Raw genomic sequence first — 18,912 nt, forward strand, 5'->3', positions numbered from 1 at the left:
TTGTTGTTAATAGTGCTTTTAGTCCTACAATGTTCTCAAAAAAAGCATCTAACAACCTTCACATCTGCATTCTGTAAATAATTTGGTGAGTTCTGATTGAACTCATTTTTTTAGGGTTATCAGATTTAGAGGAATTATATTATACATGCCACACTTCAGATTTGTATTTGGAAAGAAAAACTCAAAATAGCTATTTTTACTTTACCTCATAACTATGCACTACTTTGTGGTTATCTAACATAAATGTCTTAATAAAACACGTTGAGCGTTGTGATTGTAAATTGGCAAGACACAGTCAAATTCAAGGGTTATGAGTACTTTTGCAAAGCTCTTGGTCAAGCTAATGATATATTTGCACAATGTTTCTATAAAGGGGTGTGTACTGCATGTCCTCAATAATTGCTAAATATCTGCATCATCTGCTTCTGGTCATTTTTCAATCAGTTGGATGACATAATCTGTCTCCACCCTCCTGTGACAGTGCCAGACACTGAGACTGCCACCAGTTTGACCTCTCTCTGTTTCTGTTTCTCTCTTCTCTTTTCACCACAGCTGACTGAGATCATGCAGCTCATGAACGCCTATTTCAGTGCCATCCATCGCCAACGAGGTAAAGGACAGGATGCAGACACCATAACTTTCACCGAAAACACAGACGTGGGCTTCCGTCACCTCGCCCCGACACCGACCCCCACACTTCTGGAGCTGCCCTCTCACCCCGTTTAAGAGGAACTCTTACCCACACCCCTCACACCATCCTCCTTCCCATGGGGAGGTTCCGGCCCAGTCCTGAAGACCCTCGGCCTCCTCCACTGGGAACGGTGCTGAAGCCAATACAAAGAGAGGGCTGTTTTCCATCCCCATCTATGAAAACAAACTTTCCTCGAGACTTCCAGCTAAAGAAGCCGCTCTTAGAATGAAAAGCGTGAGATATGGTGCAAGGAAGGCTTGGAAATGCACAAAAACCAGTGCCGTTACTGATGAGGTGTTGCACCTCCCACCCCCTCTTCCCACCATGCATCCATCTTTACTACTCTAAATGGCAATAAACCCAACCCCAACTGCACCGCACCCTCCTCAGCAAGATGTTGGCGTGAGTCTTACTACCACCGCAAACATTAAGACTTGCAGCGATCATAAGCCATAGAGCTACCCTCATAAAGCCCCAGCTCAGAGCGAAAACACTACCCTCTCCCCTCGCTCTCTTGCTCTGTGGGTGCCATATTGGATTTTTCTTTCCTAGAAGGCAGACGTCCCTCATGCACTGTTGGAAAAGTATTGAGAACGTTCAGTGACACACACACACACACACCCTGACTCCCCCCTGTTCTTCATCAGTCAGTTTTCATAAGATCCCGGCTGGGCTTCCATTACCTAGAACTGTTGATGCAGAGAGGCCATGTGAACTTGGAACTGGAAGCAGATGTTGGAGCTCTGCGGCTGAGTCACTCTGGCTGCAGTAACTGCACAGCCTCCTGCCAGGGTGTCAATCTGATCACAAAAGAAAAAAAAAAAATTTCATTCATGATGCATTCAGGTTTAGAAAGAAATCAAAGGATTTTCAAGCTGTTTTTAACAAATTGCCTCCAAATGCACTGATTTCCTCCCTTCTTGTTGAGCTGCTTGTCTTGCTTGTGGTCCTGGACATGAAACTTGGAGAACATCTAACACCTGACCAGTGCAGGACTTTTCTGCTGAAGAGAACAGGTGCTTCTTTGTTGATTTAAAAGACGGAACACCACAAAGCTTTTACCATGCCAACCGTTATCATGCAGTGCCCCACGTGTCGGCTGGCATTCGAGAAAAGACTTCTCAAGTGGATGCTTTTGTATTATTTATGCATTTTTTTTTTACTTGTCTTAAATGTAGATCCAGACTTATCTTTACATTAAGTTTTCTCTAAGTGACCAGGACCATAAGTCTGTTTGGTTCTGCTGTTAATTCTTTCTAGCTCCTGCTTTTCTTCTAGTTTTCCTTGAAAAGCTAAACTTGGACCAAAGACTAATATTTTTTATAAGCTTTTAGAAGAAAATTTCAACAAACACAGACAGAATCGCTAATCATCTTTAGATGTTTGTCTTCCAGATTAATATTCAAGAGCCTGTTTTTTTTTTTTTGTAAGGATAATCCTAAATTCATGTCTGCTACACTAGAAATATAAACAGTTTGAACACTTTTGTGTCTACACCACGAAAGGCCTTGACAAGTTATTACCCTACCCCTGGTTCAGAAGCAGGTCTTTAGCTTTTTCCACGCCAGCTGCAGGCAGCTCCGAGCTAGATATATGTAAAGGAAAAAAAACTAACTGCGGATGTCTTTGCTTAGTATTAAGCTTGTCTGTAAGCTGCATGGTACCTTTTTTATGTAATGTGTATATTTAATTGCACTATTTTTAACTAACTTGGGAGTGCAATAAAAACTATAAATACTGTAATTAATAAAAATAAATACCCATTTTACCTTATTGTCAGTGGTGATTCATTCCCTGAAAGGAAGTTGAGGGAGGAATATGTGTAAAATGTTTGAAAATGTTATGTAAAATCAACTTTGAGCTTTATATCTGGTTAGAATGTTATTCCCTAATCAAAGACATGCTGGTTAGAATGTTCCCTCATCAAAGACATACTTGTAATGTTTCTTTATTTCTTGAATGTTTGAGGAAATATTCACTCATGTAGTAGCTATTGGTTGTCTTACTTACAAAGGGCTACCTATTTCCACTAAGCTCTTTCTGGAGCTGCAGTCTCAAACTTACCCCATGTCTTCAACACTCAGCTCCTTCAGACTAGCGACAGCAGCAATTAGCAAACACCTGGTGGAACTGTGAGTTTGCTGAGCTTATACAGACTACCTTTCTGTCGAGAATGGTTGTAAATAGCAAAATGGAGCAAGACTAGGAGCTTCTTAGAGACGGAGGCCAATTTCAGGACTTCAAATTGCTAAATCCAAATTCAATTAAGTTGTTTGATGTATGCAGTAATTTCATAACTGAAAATAAGTTAGTTGATTGTGCCACAGCCATAATAGTTTGTAATCTATTGAATTTTGTGTTTTAAAATTAACTACAGAAAGGCAAATTTCAAATTTATGATTTAAATATGCAGAATTTTACAATTGAACATAAGTTTCATGAAGGTACAATAAATGGCATTATGTGCCTGGAAAGTACACAATATCGTCCTTTAACAATTTTGTAATAAGTCATGTTTTTGTAAATAAATACTGCTGTCTGGCCTCAGCATTACATCTTAAAAGTTTCTTCCTAAAAAGTTCAGAGTGAAAACTATACCAGCTAAAGCAAGCATTGCTAAGTGCCATTGCGTTCCCCGCAGTTAATGATCCTTGACTGAATTACAAGAGCAGGCGCTGGTACACTGTGCTCCAGGTGAGAGGAGAAATAATGTTACAGGAAGGATAACGTTTCCATACAGCCGACAGTGTCTTTAGAAGATAGAAAAGTACAGTAATGAAAAGTTTATTAATCTTACAGGTCCAACAAAAAGCAATAAGGAACAATACATTTAATACTCAGAGAACCAGCTATTCTTTGAAGCATATTTACAGAGAAGTTAGAGGTTTTATGCTTGTTAAACTGTTACTTTTAAAGACAAAAGCTGTTTAAATTGAAATTATTTTAACACCAGTCAGAACAGCTCCACATTCTTGTTTGTCATGAACAGTGATACATTGAGCATTGTGAATCAGCAGCAGACAGATGGTACAATTCACTGTGGAAGTAAGAAAGATGAGGTATGGCAAAACCTACATTAACCATCACTCTTATGCAGCCTATAGGTAGTGGGCGCTTCTAGAAAAAAAAAAACTACTGAACTGTATAAAAATAGAGAAAAACAAGGCAACAGGTTGTTCAACATTGGCAAAATACAGGTGCTGTACAGGGAGCTTATATTTTAGAGACAACAGTCACTGATGCTTTCTGTTATTACTTGTAATATAACTTGAAATTAACTATTCATTAGGAGAATAACTTTATATCAACTAAAATTAGGAATTTCCAAAATATAACAATCCAGGACACTTTGGTTAATAAGTTCTTAACATTAATCACTGCCTCTTAACCTATAAGTACATGCTATAACCTCCTAATAAATAATTGTCAGAACAGCAGCTATAGCCAGTTATGGTGCAGAAATTCAGAACAATGGTCACTGCTCTTGTGTGCCCCAGGAGATGTAGTCGGGTCGTGTCGCTGCTGTGTACTCGTCCACCAGCTGCTGGACAACCTCACGAGAGTTGTCCAGCTCATCAAAGTTGTCCTTGAATATGTCCTCTTTGCGGAACTGTTCCAGGAAGGCCTCGCGCTTTCGCAGTTTGTCATACTGCCTGCACGTTCGCTCGAAGAGCTAGAACAGCAACAGAATGAGGGCAAAACTATAATTAAAAGCAGGAAGAATTCAAGTTCCTTATCAGATTTCTTAAAAGTCTACTTTCTGTTTTGATTCTCTTCTTAAGAGAGAAAGAGAATCTGATGCAGATTTCCTTGGCTTATTAATAAAGCAAAAAGTAGTGATTGTTGCAACTTAGACTAAATAAATCAGATAGTCACAGAAAGGCAGATTCTTGTGTCTTTATATATATATATTTTTTTGTTTGTTTGTTTTGTTTTAGCTTAACAGTTTTTAAACCAGTGGGATAAAAAAAAAACAACAATAAACATTTAAAACAGACAAATGCTTATGAGAATTTCCAAATATCTTTACATAATTACACACTAGGGAACAGTAAGACTGTGCTGAGTGCTTACAGAAGAGATGCTGGTGTGGTTGGCCATCATCAGGCCGCTCACTCTGTGGGCTGAGGCCAGGTATGGGGACCTCCTGGACAAGGCCACCTGGATGCTGGCTGGACCCCAGGGAATGAAGTTGGCAAGTTTGCGCTCCCGGATCCTTTGGAGGCTTTTATGCACCTAAAGAAACAACGTTTTCATGTTTTTTTTTAATACCACTAATGATTACATTTCTCATTTTCGTCTCTCATACCTGCGTGGGGTCAACTTCTCCCTGGATGATATTGAGAATAGCAATGTAGCAGTGACTGGGCTGTCTCTCTCTTCCAGTGGACACCATCACATTCTTGGGTTGTAACAGTCTCCTCATCACATCCAGCACCGTTGTCTTCCTCACACTAGCAACCTGAGACATGGCTTCGTAAGTGCTTTCGTTCCTAATGTTTCATGTAGTACATTTCATCTAGTGAAATATCAGCTACTTACCGACTGGTCAGTGGTCAGTGGTGTGTAACCCGTCATGAGGAAGTGGAGTCGGGGAGTGGGAATGAGTGAAGCAATCAGACCAATCAGGTCGTTGTTCATGTAGCCAGGGTAGCGAAGAGTAGTTGTGCTCGCGGACATGATTGTTGAAACCTAAAATGTTGAGACATCTCAATGCAAAGCTTTGACAAGAAATTAATTATCTGTCCTAAGAAAAATAAAACAAAAATGTTTTCCAGTCAGGCAACATACCCTGCCATAAAGCCAGGGACAAATCCAAGAAAGCAGCAATTAGATTTAGTGTCCAAAAACCAACCAAACAAGTTTGTGAATTCTTAGTGGGTGTCAAGTGTCTCTTCAAGTGTGCTGTGTTTTTGTACGTTTTGTGATGATGAAAAACACCCTTGGAGACAATTAGCTGAACCTCAAATGAAACTGACATCTTACTCACCAGTTGATTAATCTGAGAGAATGACGGGTTCTGGATGTGCAGCCTGTCCGTGGCAATGCGATTCAGAGCAGTGTTATCCAGAACAACCTGATGGACAAGATGGAGCAATTAGAAAACAAATAGAGACAGAGCAAGTCAAGACACAAGTCAATATATTGCTATGCTTTTAGGAGTGAGAAGGTACTGCTACTTCTTGAGAGAAGAAGCAGCCACACAGTGTGTCATTGTTAGGAAAGTAGAAGATATGCAATAAATTGTACGGTCACAACAAGGAGACCAATTCTAGGGCTAGATTCTATTAACTCACGCTAATTCCATCAACATTAGGTTCTTATGCAAGACCCTGGAGGAAGTAGGCATTAAAGAGGAAATGCCATTAGACTGCTAGTGCGTCTGTGTCTTAATACAATCAGATATTTAGAAGTCAAATTAAATAAGTTGCATTTGCAAGACCTGAATACTTCTAATGCAATCTGTTTATTCTAATTTCTGGGAATTAGAAAAGTTCCAGATTATTTTACATAAAGGAACTGTGAAGATTAAAAGAGAGACAGCTGTAGTGCTTATGAAAAAATGTTTGCTTTATTCAAAAGTCAAGTTGGCCATTAATTAACGATTGGTTAGGAAAGCTAAAGGTGTCTGACTCGTATGAACACTATTAATTTCTGTCATTTTTAAAAATTATTTTTCAATATGCAATTCTTTTTTAAGTTTGCAGTTCAACATTTTGCAGATTCTAAAAAAACATTGCATAAAATTAACTAATAGCAGTTTCACCTTTGACTTGTTAAAAAGACTTTCTACATTGTGGATCCCAGCCAACAGGAGAAACTACTCCAGAGTGTAACAGTGAAATAATCAAAAGAATAGACAACTTTCCACAAAAGAAATGCCTTGTTTATCATTTTATCTTGAAAGAAAGAAATAATTAGCATTCCCACTCAAGCACTGCTCACCACGCAGTCTGCATTCTGGGTAAGCCTCTTCAGTGTGAGCAGCGAGTTGTACGGCTGAACAACCACGTCACTCATCTCATCCTGGTTTGGGAAAACAGAGTAGGTCTGTACCAGCTTCTTTGGGTACCTGTGGAGCAGGAAATATTTTATTTACACACACCAGATCCCAAGCCAAATCTAAAGTAAGTAGCAGCAAGTAAGCTGGTAGAGTGTTTGTGGACCTGTCGTTGAGTCTTTCCAGTAGGTACGAACCCAGTCCCGACCCAGTTCCCCCGGCAATCGAGTGACAGAGGACAAATCCCTGCAGAGATACAGCGTTACTCATTACCACCACCCTCGAGCTGCAGCATGCACCACATGCATGTAAAAACCTACAGTTGACTCCAGTGGTGCAGAACAGAAAAGTGTGTGGGTGAGCAAACGCCTCGCTTCCTAGGCAGTTATATAAATGGTAGCAGAGCCCCACCTCGCAAATGGGCTTCCTCCTCGCCCCCCCCTACACCCTCTCAAGTCAGGCCTGTAATACCTGCCTTCAACATTCGCCCCAACTATTATCACCAAACACACTGCACACCACACCCTTCTAACATACACATGCCAACAGCAGCTCGGCCCACCTTCCTACCCAGAGCACACATGAGTGCGCACACTAAATAATAATGTGGGCTCATAATGGGAAAGGAGTTACAAAAATTGCAGACCTCTGAGGGGAAATGCGAGTGTTATTTTACGAGAGGCTGGAAGCTGAATTGGGTTCACAAAAAAATAAAGAGTCTAAGAATAATAGAGCGGGATGGCCAGGATTTAAGAGGACAGGCTCTGGCACTATTTTAGGATGCTGTTTCCATCAAGTCATTTACGTCAGGCAGACTGCTGAGGCGCAGCAATCTGCCTGAGTAATGTCAGGTAGACCATGTTCCATGTCATTGACTCAGCCTTTCTTTTGGGAAAGGCTGAGTCAATGACAAGAATTTAGAAACGCTCTTAAAATGACCAAAAGAGTCAGGGGCTGTGTATACCACTACAAAAAAAGTTAGTAAAGCTACAAAACAACAACAAAGAAAAATGGCCTAAAAGTGGATAAACAAGCAGAGAGGGACAAAAAAATGACCACAAATAAACTCAAAGTGATTACAGAAACAACAAAATGACCACAGAAAAGCATCCCACAAATCACAATAGCTTACTTAGTCTAAACTGTTGCTATTCTTACATCCATTCATCCATTACATATTGCTATTCTTACATGTTAAGACTAAATTAATCCATCACATTAACTGTAAAACATGTAACCGACACTTTTCTTAATGTCTGAGCTCAGCCTCACTGCTCTTGAATGGCCTGAATTAGTCAGCAGACTATACAGTTGTGGCACCGCCACACAAAGATATGCCTTTATGTTTAAAATCAGCGCTTACGTTTCCAAGCAACCACAGAGAGACAGTGACCCCGACCTCAAAGACACTAAGTTACACATGTTGGACTTGCCTCCAGACTGTCACTACCGTCTGCCTCTCGGTCAATAATATCAAAGATGTCTTCTTGGATTTTTTTGCCCTAGGAAAAATAAGATTTCAAGTGAAAATTATTTTATTTAAACTGGATTAATGAAATTAAATAGATGTGATTTCTAAACAAAACTGACCTGTGAGTATCCACTGGCCCAGTTGTTCCCAGCACCTCCACCATGCTCAGAAAGGTAGATGTTCTCTGGATTATACAGGTTTGCGTACGGGGAGTTGAGAATTGAATGGATCACACGAGGCTCCAGATCTAGGAGGACAGCTCGGGGGATGTAGTGCTCGTCATCAGCCTGAGGAGTTTGATTAACAACGAGGATTAGTTTAGAGATGCAACACAGTCCCTGTCCTTGACAGCACCGCTGGGTTCTATTTTTTTATATGACACGTATGCCACCTACTGGAAAATAGTGGCGGTGAATATGAGGGTCACAAATATAACACAGTGTTGAACAAGGCACCCATATTATCAACACGTAATTAAAACCTCAAGAGAACCTGTCATGTTTAATCAGTACTTGCATAGCAACAAAACAATAAACATGTGAATGAATGGAGTGACTAAAACAATAGGAAAAGTATCATTACTACTTGACGTGTAGCAGCAGCATTGTTTTACTTAAGGACATTTCTGATATCGACAATTTGTTTTACTTGTGACAGGAGCAATATAAATCTTAGCCATGGCCCCAATATTCTAACCAAGGCCAAATATAGCGGTGAAAAAAAGGAAAGTCTACTGTACAATATTATCTATAACTACCTTCGATGGAAAAACAGCTCTTGTATCAAAGAGAATACACATTAACATTTATCTGCAGAAACATACCAGAAATACACAACATATAATATGTTTTAAATGAGTTTCACATTTTAAAGGGAGTCACCAAAATGAGTTTTATTAATGTAGTTACCTGGTAGAAGAACACATCCTTCCTGTCCGTCCCTTCAGTGGCAAACTCCTCCACGATACCCTCTGGACTGATGCCATGCTCTGCACACAGCTGCTTCCAGAACTCGAAGCCGACTATAAAATACAAGAGAAAACATGGATAAATGTCTTGCATTAAACACTGTTATATATATTTAATAGATCATTACAAGTAGAAAAAAAAACAACATAAGCTGATATCTATTTAGCACGCGCAGCTAACGTAACTCATCTCAGTTGAGTATCCGTTAGCCGTTAAGCTAGGATGCGATAACGTTAAATTCACCGACATTTTCACTAAAGTATACATCTTCACACTTAGCTTTAGTTTCCCTCGCCATTTAGAATACTGCACAAACATTTTTTCGTTTTCACGAGCAAACGACAAATGTAGAAAATTTGCCTGTGATAGACGACAATACAGTTTGCGTTGATGAAGCAAGTTAGCTATTATTTTCCGTTACATACTTTGATTTCCACACTGTCCGAGCTGAAGGGTGATAATTTCCCGGGGCATGTTCAATCTTCAGTTGCTCCTTCTTTAGCTAGCCAGCAGACAGGCTAGCTAAATTTACAATTACGACTCTGCAATTCTCTCTCAGTTTCGACACTGAATCGCCATCAACAGCCCGCTCCTTCCCGCTTGGTAGTGGGTCTGCTCCTTTTCCGTTCAACAGGGAAGAAGGCGTGACCTCGGAACAAGTGAAGAGACGATTGAGATCACTCGAAAGTTTTTACAAATTATTGTTGACAGTGATATCTCAAGCAATACAGAAAATAGAAACAGTAATTTGATGATTACGTCTTGGTAAATAATGCACCCAACCAAACCGAGATGGAAGCATTCTTTTCAATTTTTTTATTCGTATTAATTTTTTGCCACCAACTTTTCGGTGCGCCAGCATTTAAATGATGCGGACCTTTGAGTATGACGTTGCAGGCAAGCCTCTGGGTTGACTTGCGTGCTCTCCCCTTTTTTGCTGGCAATTTTAAATCTCCCGAAAACAACCAACGGAGGATTTCACACTGCAAATTTTGTATTTATTGTTAAATAAAGTGACAGGTGCCACAGATGGCAAAAGCTCAGCAGAAAAGTAGATTTTCTTACAAGGTGGCCACCGGAAGTAGTGTTAGGGTTTATTTTTTGACACTTGTTTAGTCGTTCCTTCTTTTTAATATCACCCCCACACATTTTTTCCGAAAAATAAAGTAATAAATTCTTTTTTTTAAAAGTATAATTCTTACTTTTTGCTGCCCTCTGTCCATATACATGATACCTACCATTAGGTAGACATGGAGAACGTAAGCGTTTGGTAAATGTATGGAAAATTTAGCAATGATAATACTTCAATATACTTAAACATATTGACTATCTAAAATAATTGTGGCTTATTTTAAGCTCCAAAAAAGAAGCCTTTTGAAATTCAACATCTTAGCAAAATACATAGCCAAAAAAAAAGATCAAGACTGATTTCTTTAATTAACTTCAAGAATGAATTGAATTAACTATTTCAAAAAGATAATTCAATTCAGTTTTGAATTGAACTAACAATTATTATCATTTTGAAAGTTAACATTAAAGTTTGATTGAATTGTGAGTTGACGAGTAAACAATGTAAAGAAAAATTGTATTGCTTCACTTGTGTTCCTTTTCAACAATATTTTTGAAATGTGTAATACTGTCGACTTCAGTAGTCTGAAAGGCAACGTAAAAAAAATGATCCAATTTTACCTGAACGCACCATGACGAATGTTTCTATGGATTCTGATTGGCCCGCTCTGCAGTCGGAAAAACAAGACACGCCATATTGACAATTTTTGAAGAGAAGTGCTACATTTCTGGGGAGAAAATGACTAAATAGTAAGTGTCAGCGTCTTATAAAATGTTTAAAATTTGGATTTTTATATAATGATCACTTTTAATATAGGAAGATGTCTAATTCTAAACAGTGAGTATGATATTTCAGGTGTCCTCTCTCGCTGTTAGCCCTAACCGTTAGCGTCAGTTGTTGTGAGCGAACTCGGGTCTGTGGCGCTGTAGTGTCTCATCAAGCAGTTTACCTTTGTCCACTGTCCTTTATTTAGTCTTTGTTTTTCAGGCTGGTTTTTGTCAACGGCAGACTCTAAGATGGCGCACACTGGGGCTACAGAAGTGTCCCCCATGGGGGATTGTTCCTCCGAGCAGGGGTCTAGTGTCTGCCTGCGGAGCCGGCCGTGCTCCAGTGAGAGAGACGGTCGTGTGCGGGCTGTCAGAGTGGCTCTTCTGTCTAAGCTGGGACCCTACGAACCCGTTTTGACCTATCTTCAGTCTGTTCTATTGTGGGAAAGACCCTTTCACAGTGTCCTCCTTTACATTGTTGTCAACATTGTATTCTGGTAGGTTTCCATCTCGTATAAAAATATACACGAGTGTATCCTTCCACACTGGTGTGTGTGTGATAGTTTTGCGGAGACTGATTTCCTGTCATGAGAACCTGCCTGCAAACAGGCGGTAAATCTGTCAGCTCCTATTTATGGTCACCACAACCTGGGTCATAAACATGATCTTAATATTTTTAGGTACACTTTTTATAACTTAAAATCAGAAACCTACTAATTTCTGGCTTTAAATATAAAGAGCATATAACTACGGCAATTTCCTGTGAATAACTCACAAGATGTGATGACCTTAATAATACTTGAATTATAAAACTCACTGAAGTGTTACATGCAAAGAAAGCATGATTGGCCACAGTGCAGTTCAAACTCAGCCATTCAGACTTCATTTGATTAGGTCATTCACCGTTTCAAGGCCTTTCTCTTCTGTTTTACTATTGCTTCAGCACAAACCCCAGTAGTGCATTGCAGCTTCAGTCTATCTCAGTAACTGTTCATTTGTTGATCATATTTGTATTTCCACTTAAGTCCCAGCAGTCAGCACATTCTTCAAGGTAATCTTCTGATTGGCAAAACCCTGCAGCACTGTTTGGGTCAACACATTTTTGAGTTCTTAAATTAAACCATTGTTGAGAGGCTTAGATTAATCACTGTGATCCCAGGCAGTGTAAATAAATTGCAATTTAAATCCACAGTCTGCAGCTTTTTAGTGATTGAATATGTCCAAGTTAAAAATAAGAACTGAAATCAATGCACTGCAAATCCAGAATTAATACGTTACCTCAGATCAACAAGTCTACCACTTTCTTTTAGTTTAAAGCTAACACAGTTAGAGAAATAACGTCAGATCGGCAATTTCAGATACAGGGTTATCAGATTTTGATAATAAATACATTTAGGGGGAAAACTGATTCAAAAGACACCAATCTTAATTTACTGGTAACTGCAAATTGTTATAATAATCAGTCATTTCACCAGTATGCAAATAATCTTTTAGAATGTATCCAATTTTCTTAAAATAAAGTAGTCCTAGGTTATATTTCTATGACTGCTATTACTTCCGGTGAATAGCAATGTTTTATCACGGTGCCGAAAAGGGTAAATACTAAAAACTGTTTAATCAAGAGGAATGTTGCTGTGGAACATATTAGCATCACAGATATTTACAAATATGCTCAACTTAAGGCAACACCAAAACTACTGTATCTACTGTATATGATCTACAGCAGGGGTGTCAAACTCAAATACACAGTGGGCCAAAACTTTAAATTGAACAAAGTCGCGGGCCAAGGTTGAACAAATGAATATTTTAATACGGACCCAAACAAGTTCTAATATAACAATAAATATTGAACAAGCAAAGCTTATCTAACTTAAAAGTGCAGGTGTGCAAAAATGAGTTGCTAATAATAAAAAAACATATTATTATATTAAATAAAACATATTTAATATATGAAATAAAATATTAAATATATTAAATAAAATTTAAATAAACATTTAATGCCTCCTTTCTGACATAAATGTCTAATATTAATTTGAAATTGCCTCGCGGGCCAAATATAATTAAACTGCGGGCCAAATTTGGCCCGCGGGCCAGAGTTTGACACCTATGATCTAGAGGTTGGGCTTTGAAGCTAGGACATAGAGGATTGTTATTAGGAAAAAAATGGTGTCCAGTCCTTCTGTGGGGAGGTTAGCTCTTACGACTTTTAAAACATAGTATTCTGGTCATACAGTGTTTTTCCATTTTGTTTGGGGAAAAGATATATTTTTATTCTTTCATTCTTCTGAATCAAAGTGTCAAAAGGGAGCTCCGTAAGGGATTTGCGGTCCAGTGAATTATGCACAAAGTGAGGCAATCTGCTCCATTCAGGCTTGTCTGATGATGAATTGTCTGTTCAGGATTTTGTATCTGCTTTTCCCTCCAGGTTCTTTGCGCTGACGTCCCTGCGGCTGCTGTTCCTGCTGGCTATGGGCCTGGCTTTGCTTGTATTTGCCGATACCTGGAGGAATAAGATCTGGCCAAAAATTAGAGGTGCTAAGTTTTGCTTTAGTGTGGAAGATATTTTTGCACAATTTGAACAGACTATGAAATAGACTTATATCAGATATGTGTGGAATTAATTATGTGCAGTAATCATTTTAACTTTATTTGTATAGAGATGACTCAAAATTCTCAGTCACAATATATTATATCTATTGTATTCTCATATTATATTGAAATAAATTGTGTAAGACTGTTGTTTGTCGTGGAAGAATAATTTTTCTTTCTCTCTCCACAGTCAGAAAATTGGAAGAATCAGAAAATGAGAGGTTTGTTTTAATCCTTTACATAAGTTATTGCTACAGTATTTCTCATTTCAAAGCATTGTCTGTTTCTCCAGCTGGGGTCTGGTGCAGCCTGGCATCCTCAGTGTGCCTGAACTGTGCCACCACTTAGCAGAGGCCTGGGTCAGCGCATCAGTTTTTACATCCACTATGGCGCAATATAAACGACAAAACCCTGGCAATGTGAGGATAACACACAACACCTAAAATAAGTTGATGAATACACTCTTTACCTTCTGAATATGCCCCTTTTAAAAGCCATTTGAAATACCTATATTTGGATTAATTGTCTCATCATGAGTGCAAAATATTAATTTACCCCATTCTCTTTAAGCTCTTGATAAATGCTTAATGGGTCAATGTTTTGCAGGACCTCTGACCTTTAGCCATATATGTCTGGTTTTTATGACAGTTCTGCATCCTGATCTGTGGAGTTTTCTTCTGTTTGGCTATGATTGGACACTACATTCCTGGATTAGTGCTCTCCTACTCTGCATGTAAGTCTCAGCAATTTACAGAGTTCTAACTATAAAATGGCATGCTATTATAAGGTCGTGTTGGCAGGGAATCATATCCTGACCAGTGTGATTAAAAATGCATGGGTAATGAAATCAGATCTGTGGGGCCGTATTTCCAGGGTCCACTCAGTGAGGTGATTAAAGCTGGGATGAGACATACAAGTCGGAAGCCAAGGAGGTCAGACGAAGAGTGGGCTAATCTGCTAACCTTCAAGTACTGAAGGCTGCACAGCTTAGCAGGGAGGAGCAATCTACGGCAGCTTGTTTGCTGCATCTTCACACCCCTCATCTATAGCAGTTTGTTGCTTTATGCAGATTAATGGGCATGTGATTGTCAGCAAAGCAGATCTGTTCCAATCTAAATTTAAATCCTGAGGAGAACATTTTTTCCCCTGTCACGTGGACCTAACAGAAATATTCCCTCCTGTAATGACTAGTGATCTTTTCCCTCTCGCTGTAGTGTTGGCAACTCTCCTGACACCATTGGCTGCCTACCACCGGGTTTTTCAGTGTGTGTATGTCAAGCTGGAGCCATTCCTGCAGCGACTAGACTTCAGTGTTTGTGGATATATGATGTCAAAGCCCATTGATAATCAGTGTAAGTTGTATCTAAATTTTTCAGCCATTTATTTATTAGTTTTTTTTTGCCTACATGTCAGCCAACAAATGTAACCCTAAATACATAAAAATGAATTAAAAACTTCTCTCATATCACAGTTCAACAATAAGCATACTAAAGTAAACCCACCTGCACTCATTCTAGATCAAGCACAAATCAATTCACTCAGATCAGAGGCTGTGTGCCTTCAGAGAAAGCAGCTGGGGTTGTGGGATAAGAGGGGGGAGGGGAGTAATAAATCACAGTATTCACCTAAATAATATCAAAGCAACCAAGCTCTTCTTATAACTTCAGACTAGCATTTTGCATGTTGATGAGCTCCAAGTCTTTGAGATAGGAAGGCCTCGTTGCCATCGCCCTCATCCGTAGCTTTCTCTAATGCTTCTCGATCAGATTCAAGTCAGGACGGTGGCTGGACTTTTTCAAAATGTAAAATGATTCCCTGTCTAAAGATACATGTTACTTAAATCTCAATATTAAATAAATTTAAACTTAAATGCCAATTTATTATTAACTATTAATAATTATTAATATTGCATATTAATAATTATATATAATAATGATCATTTCAGGTGTAACTGAAGGCGTGCTTACAAGACAATCTATCAGTCTGTGTTTGGCAGTTGCCAGGAGAACAAAACTTGCCTGACTGCCTTGCATAGCCGTGTAAAGTTTGGTGCAGAGAAGACAAAGCATGGATTAAATAGAGTGGTTTCAAAAGTTGGGCTCGGCATCTCCATTCCTGTGAAAGGAACTCTTAATGATTCGGTAAACCGAGAAAGGTTGAACAATTTTATGTTCATAAGGACTTAAGCAAGCTTGGTATACAACAATTTGACTGCATAGAGCCCTGACCTACATACAGTAGGATACCTTTTGGAGGATACAGAGAGGAGACTGAGCCAAGGACTCTCTCCCAGCATTAGTGTTTGTTCTTAAAAATACCCAAGAACAATATTAAAGCTGCAAAGGGTGAGCCAAAGACATCTTAAAACCTTTTTTTAAAAAATGTGGTGACATGAATGTTTATGTAAAGGAAAGTAATACAATATTTTTGACAAAATATGGGGAATCTCCAGTATATCTGGCTGTGCCACAGACTATAAATCCAATAAAATATGTTGAAATTTGTGGTTATAACTTGACAAAATAGGGAAAAGCTTCCAGTGGTTATCTTATTTACAAGCCACTGGGATGGTCTGTTTCTTTCGGATGTTAATTCATCTTATTCACAATGTAAATAAAAATGATCTTACTGTTGTAACCTGTGGTGACCAGAGGATTAATTTAGCAGAAATAATTACTAACTATCTGTTGTCCTTTGCAGTCCTTCGAAGGTCGGTACGTGGTGCAGCCTCCGATGAAGCGAGTGACAGTGAGGAAGAGTTGGCTGCGTTTTGCCCAAAAGTAAGCCTGTTAACTCTTCCACCTCCTAAGTAATACTGTTAAACAAGAATGACTTGCATGTGATTAGTAAGTCATCACACGTTGACTTACCCTGCTCAAGTCAGCAAAGCTGCTCAAGTCACTTTGTTTACATCAAAGCTAGTGAGAAAGTATACAGAAAAACATTTGTTTTTGTACCTGCTACTTCATCTATTTCCACCGTGATGAATACAGTGGCATACCAGAGCCACTTCCTGTTGAGGTCAGGAGCATGAAAGAAAAGAACTTGCAAATAGTTTCAAGAGTTTGATGCTTGAAAAGGTTTGAGATCTTGAGCAAGCAGAGACTGAAAGAGAATTACTTGATTTAAAACGTTTTGCTTGATTGCATTAAAGCATCTTCTTTGACTCTCTCCTCCAGTTTGATGATGAGGTTGCCGCTAAGGAACTTGCACTGACTGATTCGGAGCACTCTGACGCTGAGGTGTCCTACACTGACAATGGAACCTTTAATCTGTCACGGGGTCAGACTCCACTCACAGAGGGCTCTGAAGGTACGCTCAGGTATCTTCATTATATCGTCCCGGTCTTCTGCCTTCTCTCCTCTAAATTTCTGGTTTTTGTGTTAGATCTGGACAGACACAGCGATGCCGAGGAGTCTTTTGCTCAAGACCTCCCAGACTTCCCGTCCATAAACCCTGACGCCACTTTGATGGACGACGACGACGACACAAGCATTGGGCTACCTAGCCTGGGTCTGTCTGGCTTGGCGAGTCACCGCACCTCGGTGCTAGATGTGGATGCACATCTGGACTCTGACCAGGAGGATGCAGAACTTTCCCTCAGTGGCCTCCCAACCGCCTCAGATTTCAGTGGGGAGTTAGCCGGAGTCATTGCCAGCAACATGATCCAGGCAGCGCTATCTGGGGCGTTGCAGCCTCGGCCTTCTGTCACCCAGCGTAGACAAGGCCACCCTCGGGTCGTTCAGCACAAAAGTTACCGCAAACAATCCAGCTCTGAATTTGACACAGACTTGGATGCAGAAGACTTTGAAATGCTGGATCAGTCTGAACTGAACCAGATGGATCCATTTGGAGGAGAAAGTTCGAAACGAAGTGAGAGTCAGGGGTCTAATTTCTTATCAAACCTGCTTGGTAAACAACAGTGAAGAGCTTGTGCTGCTGTGTGTTCTTTCTGCTAGGCAGAATAATAAATGTTGACCAGTGTGTGAGATAAATTTAGGTTCCAGCAGTCCTGCTTTTGGTAGGCAACAATTTCTCACTGTGAAGTATTTCATATTTTTTCCCTTTTCCTACTTTTCTTTTCCTTCCTCTTCAAGTCCGATCAGCGATAACTTTTTATTTGTAGGCTGAGCAATAGGAAATACAAAAACAAAAATACAATGAGACATTTGATACAACAGCATTGTCAAATAGAAAAATTACACTCTCAAAACTTACAGGAGTGCACATTAAACCTTTTCTACTTTTGAATCGATAAAAACAGGGCTTTTTAACATAGGACCAAATATGATATTCCTGTTGCTTGAGCTGAGCCATGTTTAATACAGACATTTTGGATAGTAGTTAATGTTAGTTTTTTTAGGTCATTACAGTAGTTATCCATCTTTCAAGAGACAGCATTGTAATTTCTTGACATGACATAATTATAGGAGCTGCATTTATTTTTATGTTGCATATTTTCAAAACTTAATTTAAGTATTTTAAAGACTTTTTCTTTCTGTTGATTCATATGAAGACATCTTCAGCATTTCTGTTCTTGTGGAGGCTTATTTTACCCCATATTACTGTCTTAACTGAGCCAGTAAAGTCCTGATATATTTTATTTTAGTTATCAGATTTTGTTCTAAGGCAAAAGTTATTTACTGTTTATGTGAATAAGTTCACAGCTGTTTTCATTTTCCTTTCCTTTTCCTGCTCTGGTTTAATACCTCACAACCCATTTGATATTATTTAAGGCAGAAAAATATCTTACATTGTGTCCTTTTTTTAATTTGGAACCATGTTTACATCAAAATCTTTTTTTAAAGATTATTATAAAAGTTTAAAGTGATTTTATATAGGTTTGTGTGATTGTTCTCCATGATGGTGAAAATATGGCACTTTAAACCAGAAACGTTCTGATTTATTGAATCTTCTATCCTGTTTTAACAAAAAAAAATAATTGCTACTTTATTCTGAAAAAAACTATCCTGTTTAGAAAAGTTTTCAGTACTATTAAACAACAACAAAAACAGATCTTCTTTCATGAAGCTGAAGTTGGAAAAACAATGCACTGATTCATGACTGAGATGCATTTCTTTGGCTTGTTAGATTTGGGTGTTAATGTTCAGTCAAGCTGCTCCATGAAAAGTTAAGTCCTCGATATTCTATAGTCTGTTCAGTTAATGTGCATAGTGTTGTATTTTCTTCTCCATATCTGGTTTTGATATATTTTGAATAAATTGTTTGGAATTAAGTTAGGCTTTTGGATTGTTCTTTGACACAATGAAATACCAAAAAAGACAGACGAGGTCAAAATGCCTACATGTTATAATTCTTATTGATGTTTTGTTAATTTAAAATGGAAAAGAAACAA

At 38.8% G+C, this 18,912-nt stretch overlaps 3 protein-coding genes across 5 annotated transcripts in view; 2 read left to right on the top strand and 1 right to left on the bottom strand.

Moving 5' to 3' along the window:
• Positions 1-2,464, top strand: part of plekhh3 (pleckstrin homology, MyTH4 and FERM domain containing H3) — a 38,683-nt gene extending 36,219 nt beyond the window's left edge. For both annotated transcript variants that reach the window (XM_055021554.1, XM_055021555.1), the window contains one exon: positions 553-2,464. In XM_055021554.1, coding sequence (XP_054877529.1) covers positions 553-726 — 174 coding nt within the window. In that variant the 3' untranslated portion in view covers positions 727-2,464. The remainder of the gene's footprint in view (positions 1-552) is intronic.
• Positions 2,465-3,459: 995 nt separating this feature from the next.
• Positions 3,460-9,774, bottom strand: tubg1 (tubulin, gamma 1). Its single transcript, XM_055021556.1, has 11 exons — positions 9,557-9,774; positions 9,072-9,184; positions 8,283-8,450; positions 8,126-8,194; positions 6,859-6,938; positions 6,638-6,764; positions 5,682-5,768; positions 5,234-5,383; positions 5,001-5,153; positions 4,766-4,927; positions 3,460-4,364 (listed from the first exon to the last, which is right to left on the bottom strand). The coding sequence occupies exons 1-11, from the start codon at positions 9,603-9,605 to the stop codon at positions 4,167-4,169; spliced, it is 1,356 nt and encodes a 451-aa protein (XP_054877531.1). The 5' UTR covers positions 9,606-9,774; the 3' UTR covers positions 3,460-4,166.
• A 1,086-nt stretch (positions 9,775-10,860) lies between these two features.
• On the top strand, positions 10,861-18,792 carry retreg3 (reticulophagy regulator family member 3). Of its 2 annotated transcripts, none has more exons than XM_055021614.1 (10): positions 10,861-10,949; positions 11,188-11,464; positions 13,393-13,499; positions 13,747-13,777; positions 13,849-13,975; positions 14,205-14,289; positions 14,771-14,908; positions 16,257-16,336; positions 16,736-16,868; positions 16,944-18,792. In XM_055021614.1, the coding sequence occupies exons 2-10, from the start codon at positions 11,217-11,219 to the stop codon at positions 17,480-17,482; spliced, it is 1,488 nt and encodes a 495-aa protein (XP_054877589.1). In that variant the 5' UTR covers positions 10,861-10,949; positions 11,188-11,216; the 3' UTR covers positions 17,483-18,792. The 2 variants fall into 2 exon arrangements, with proteins under 2 accessions (XP_054877589.1, XP_054877588.1); XM_055021613.1 differs by having other exon boundaries at positions 10,863-10,949; positions 11,174-11,464.
• The last annotated feature ends 120 nt before the right edge of the window (positions 18,793-18,912 follow it).

The sequence above is a fragment of the Poeciliopsis prolifica genome, unplaced genomic scaffold, assembly GCF_027474105.1.
Source record: "Poeciliopsis prolifica strain line A6 unplaced genomic scaffold, Auburn_PproV2 SCAFFOLD077, whole genome shotgun sequence".
In the NCBI taxonomy this organism is placed as follows: Eukaryota; Metazoa; Chordata; class Actinopteri; order Cyprinodontiformes; family Poeciliidae; genus Poeciliopsis; species Poeciliopsis prolifica.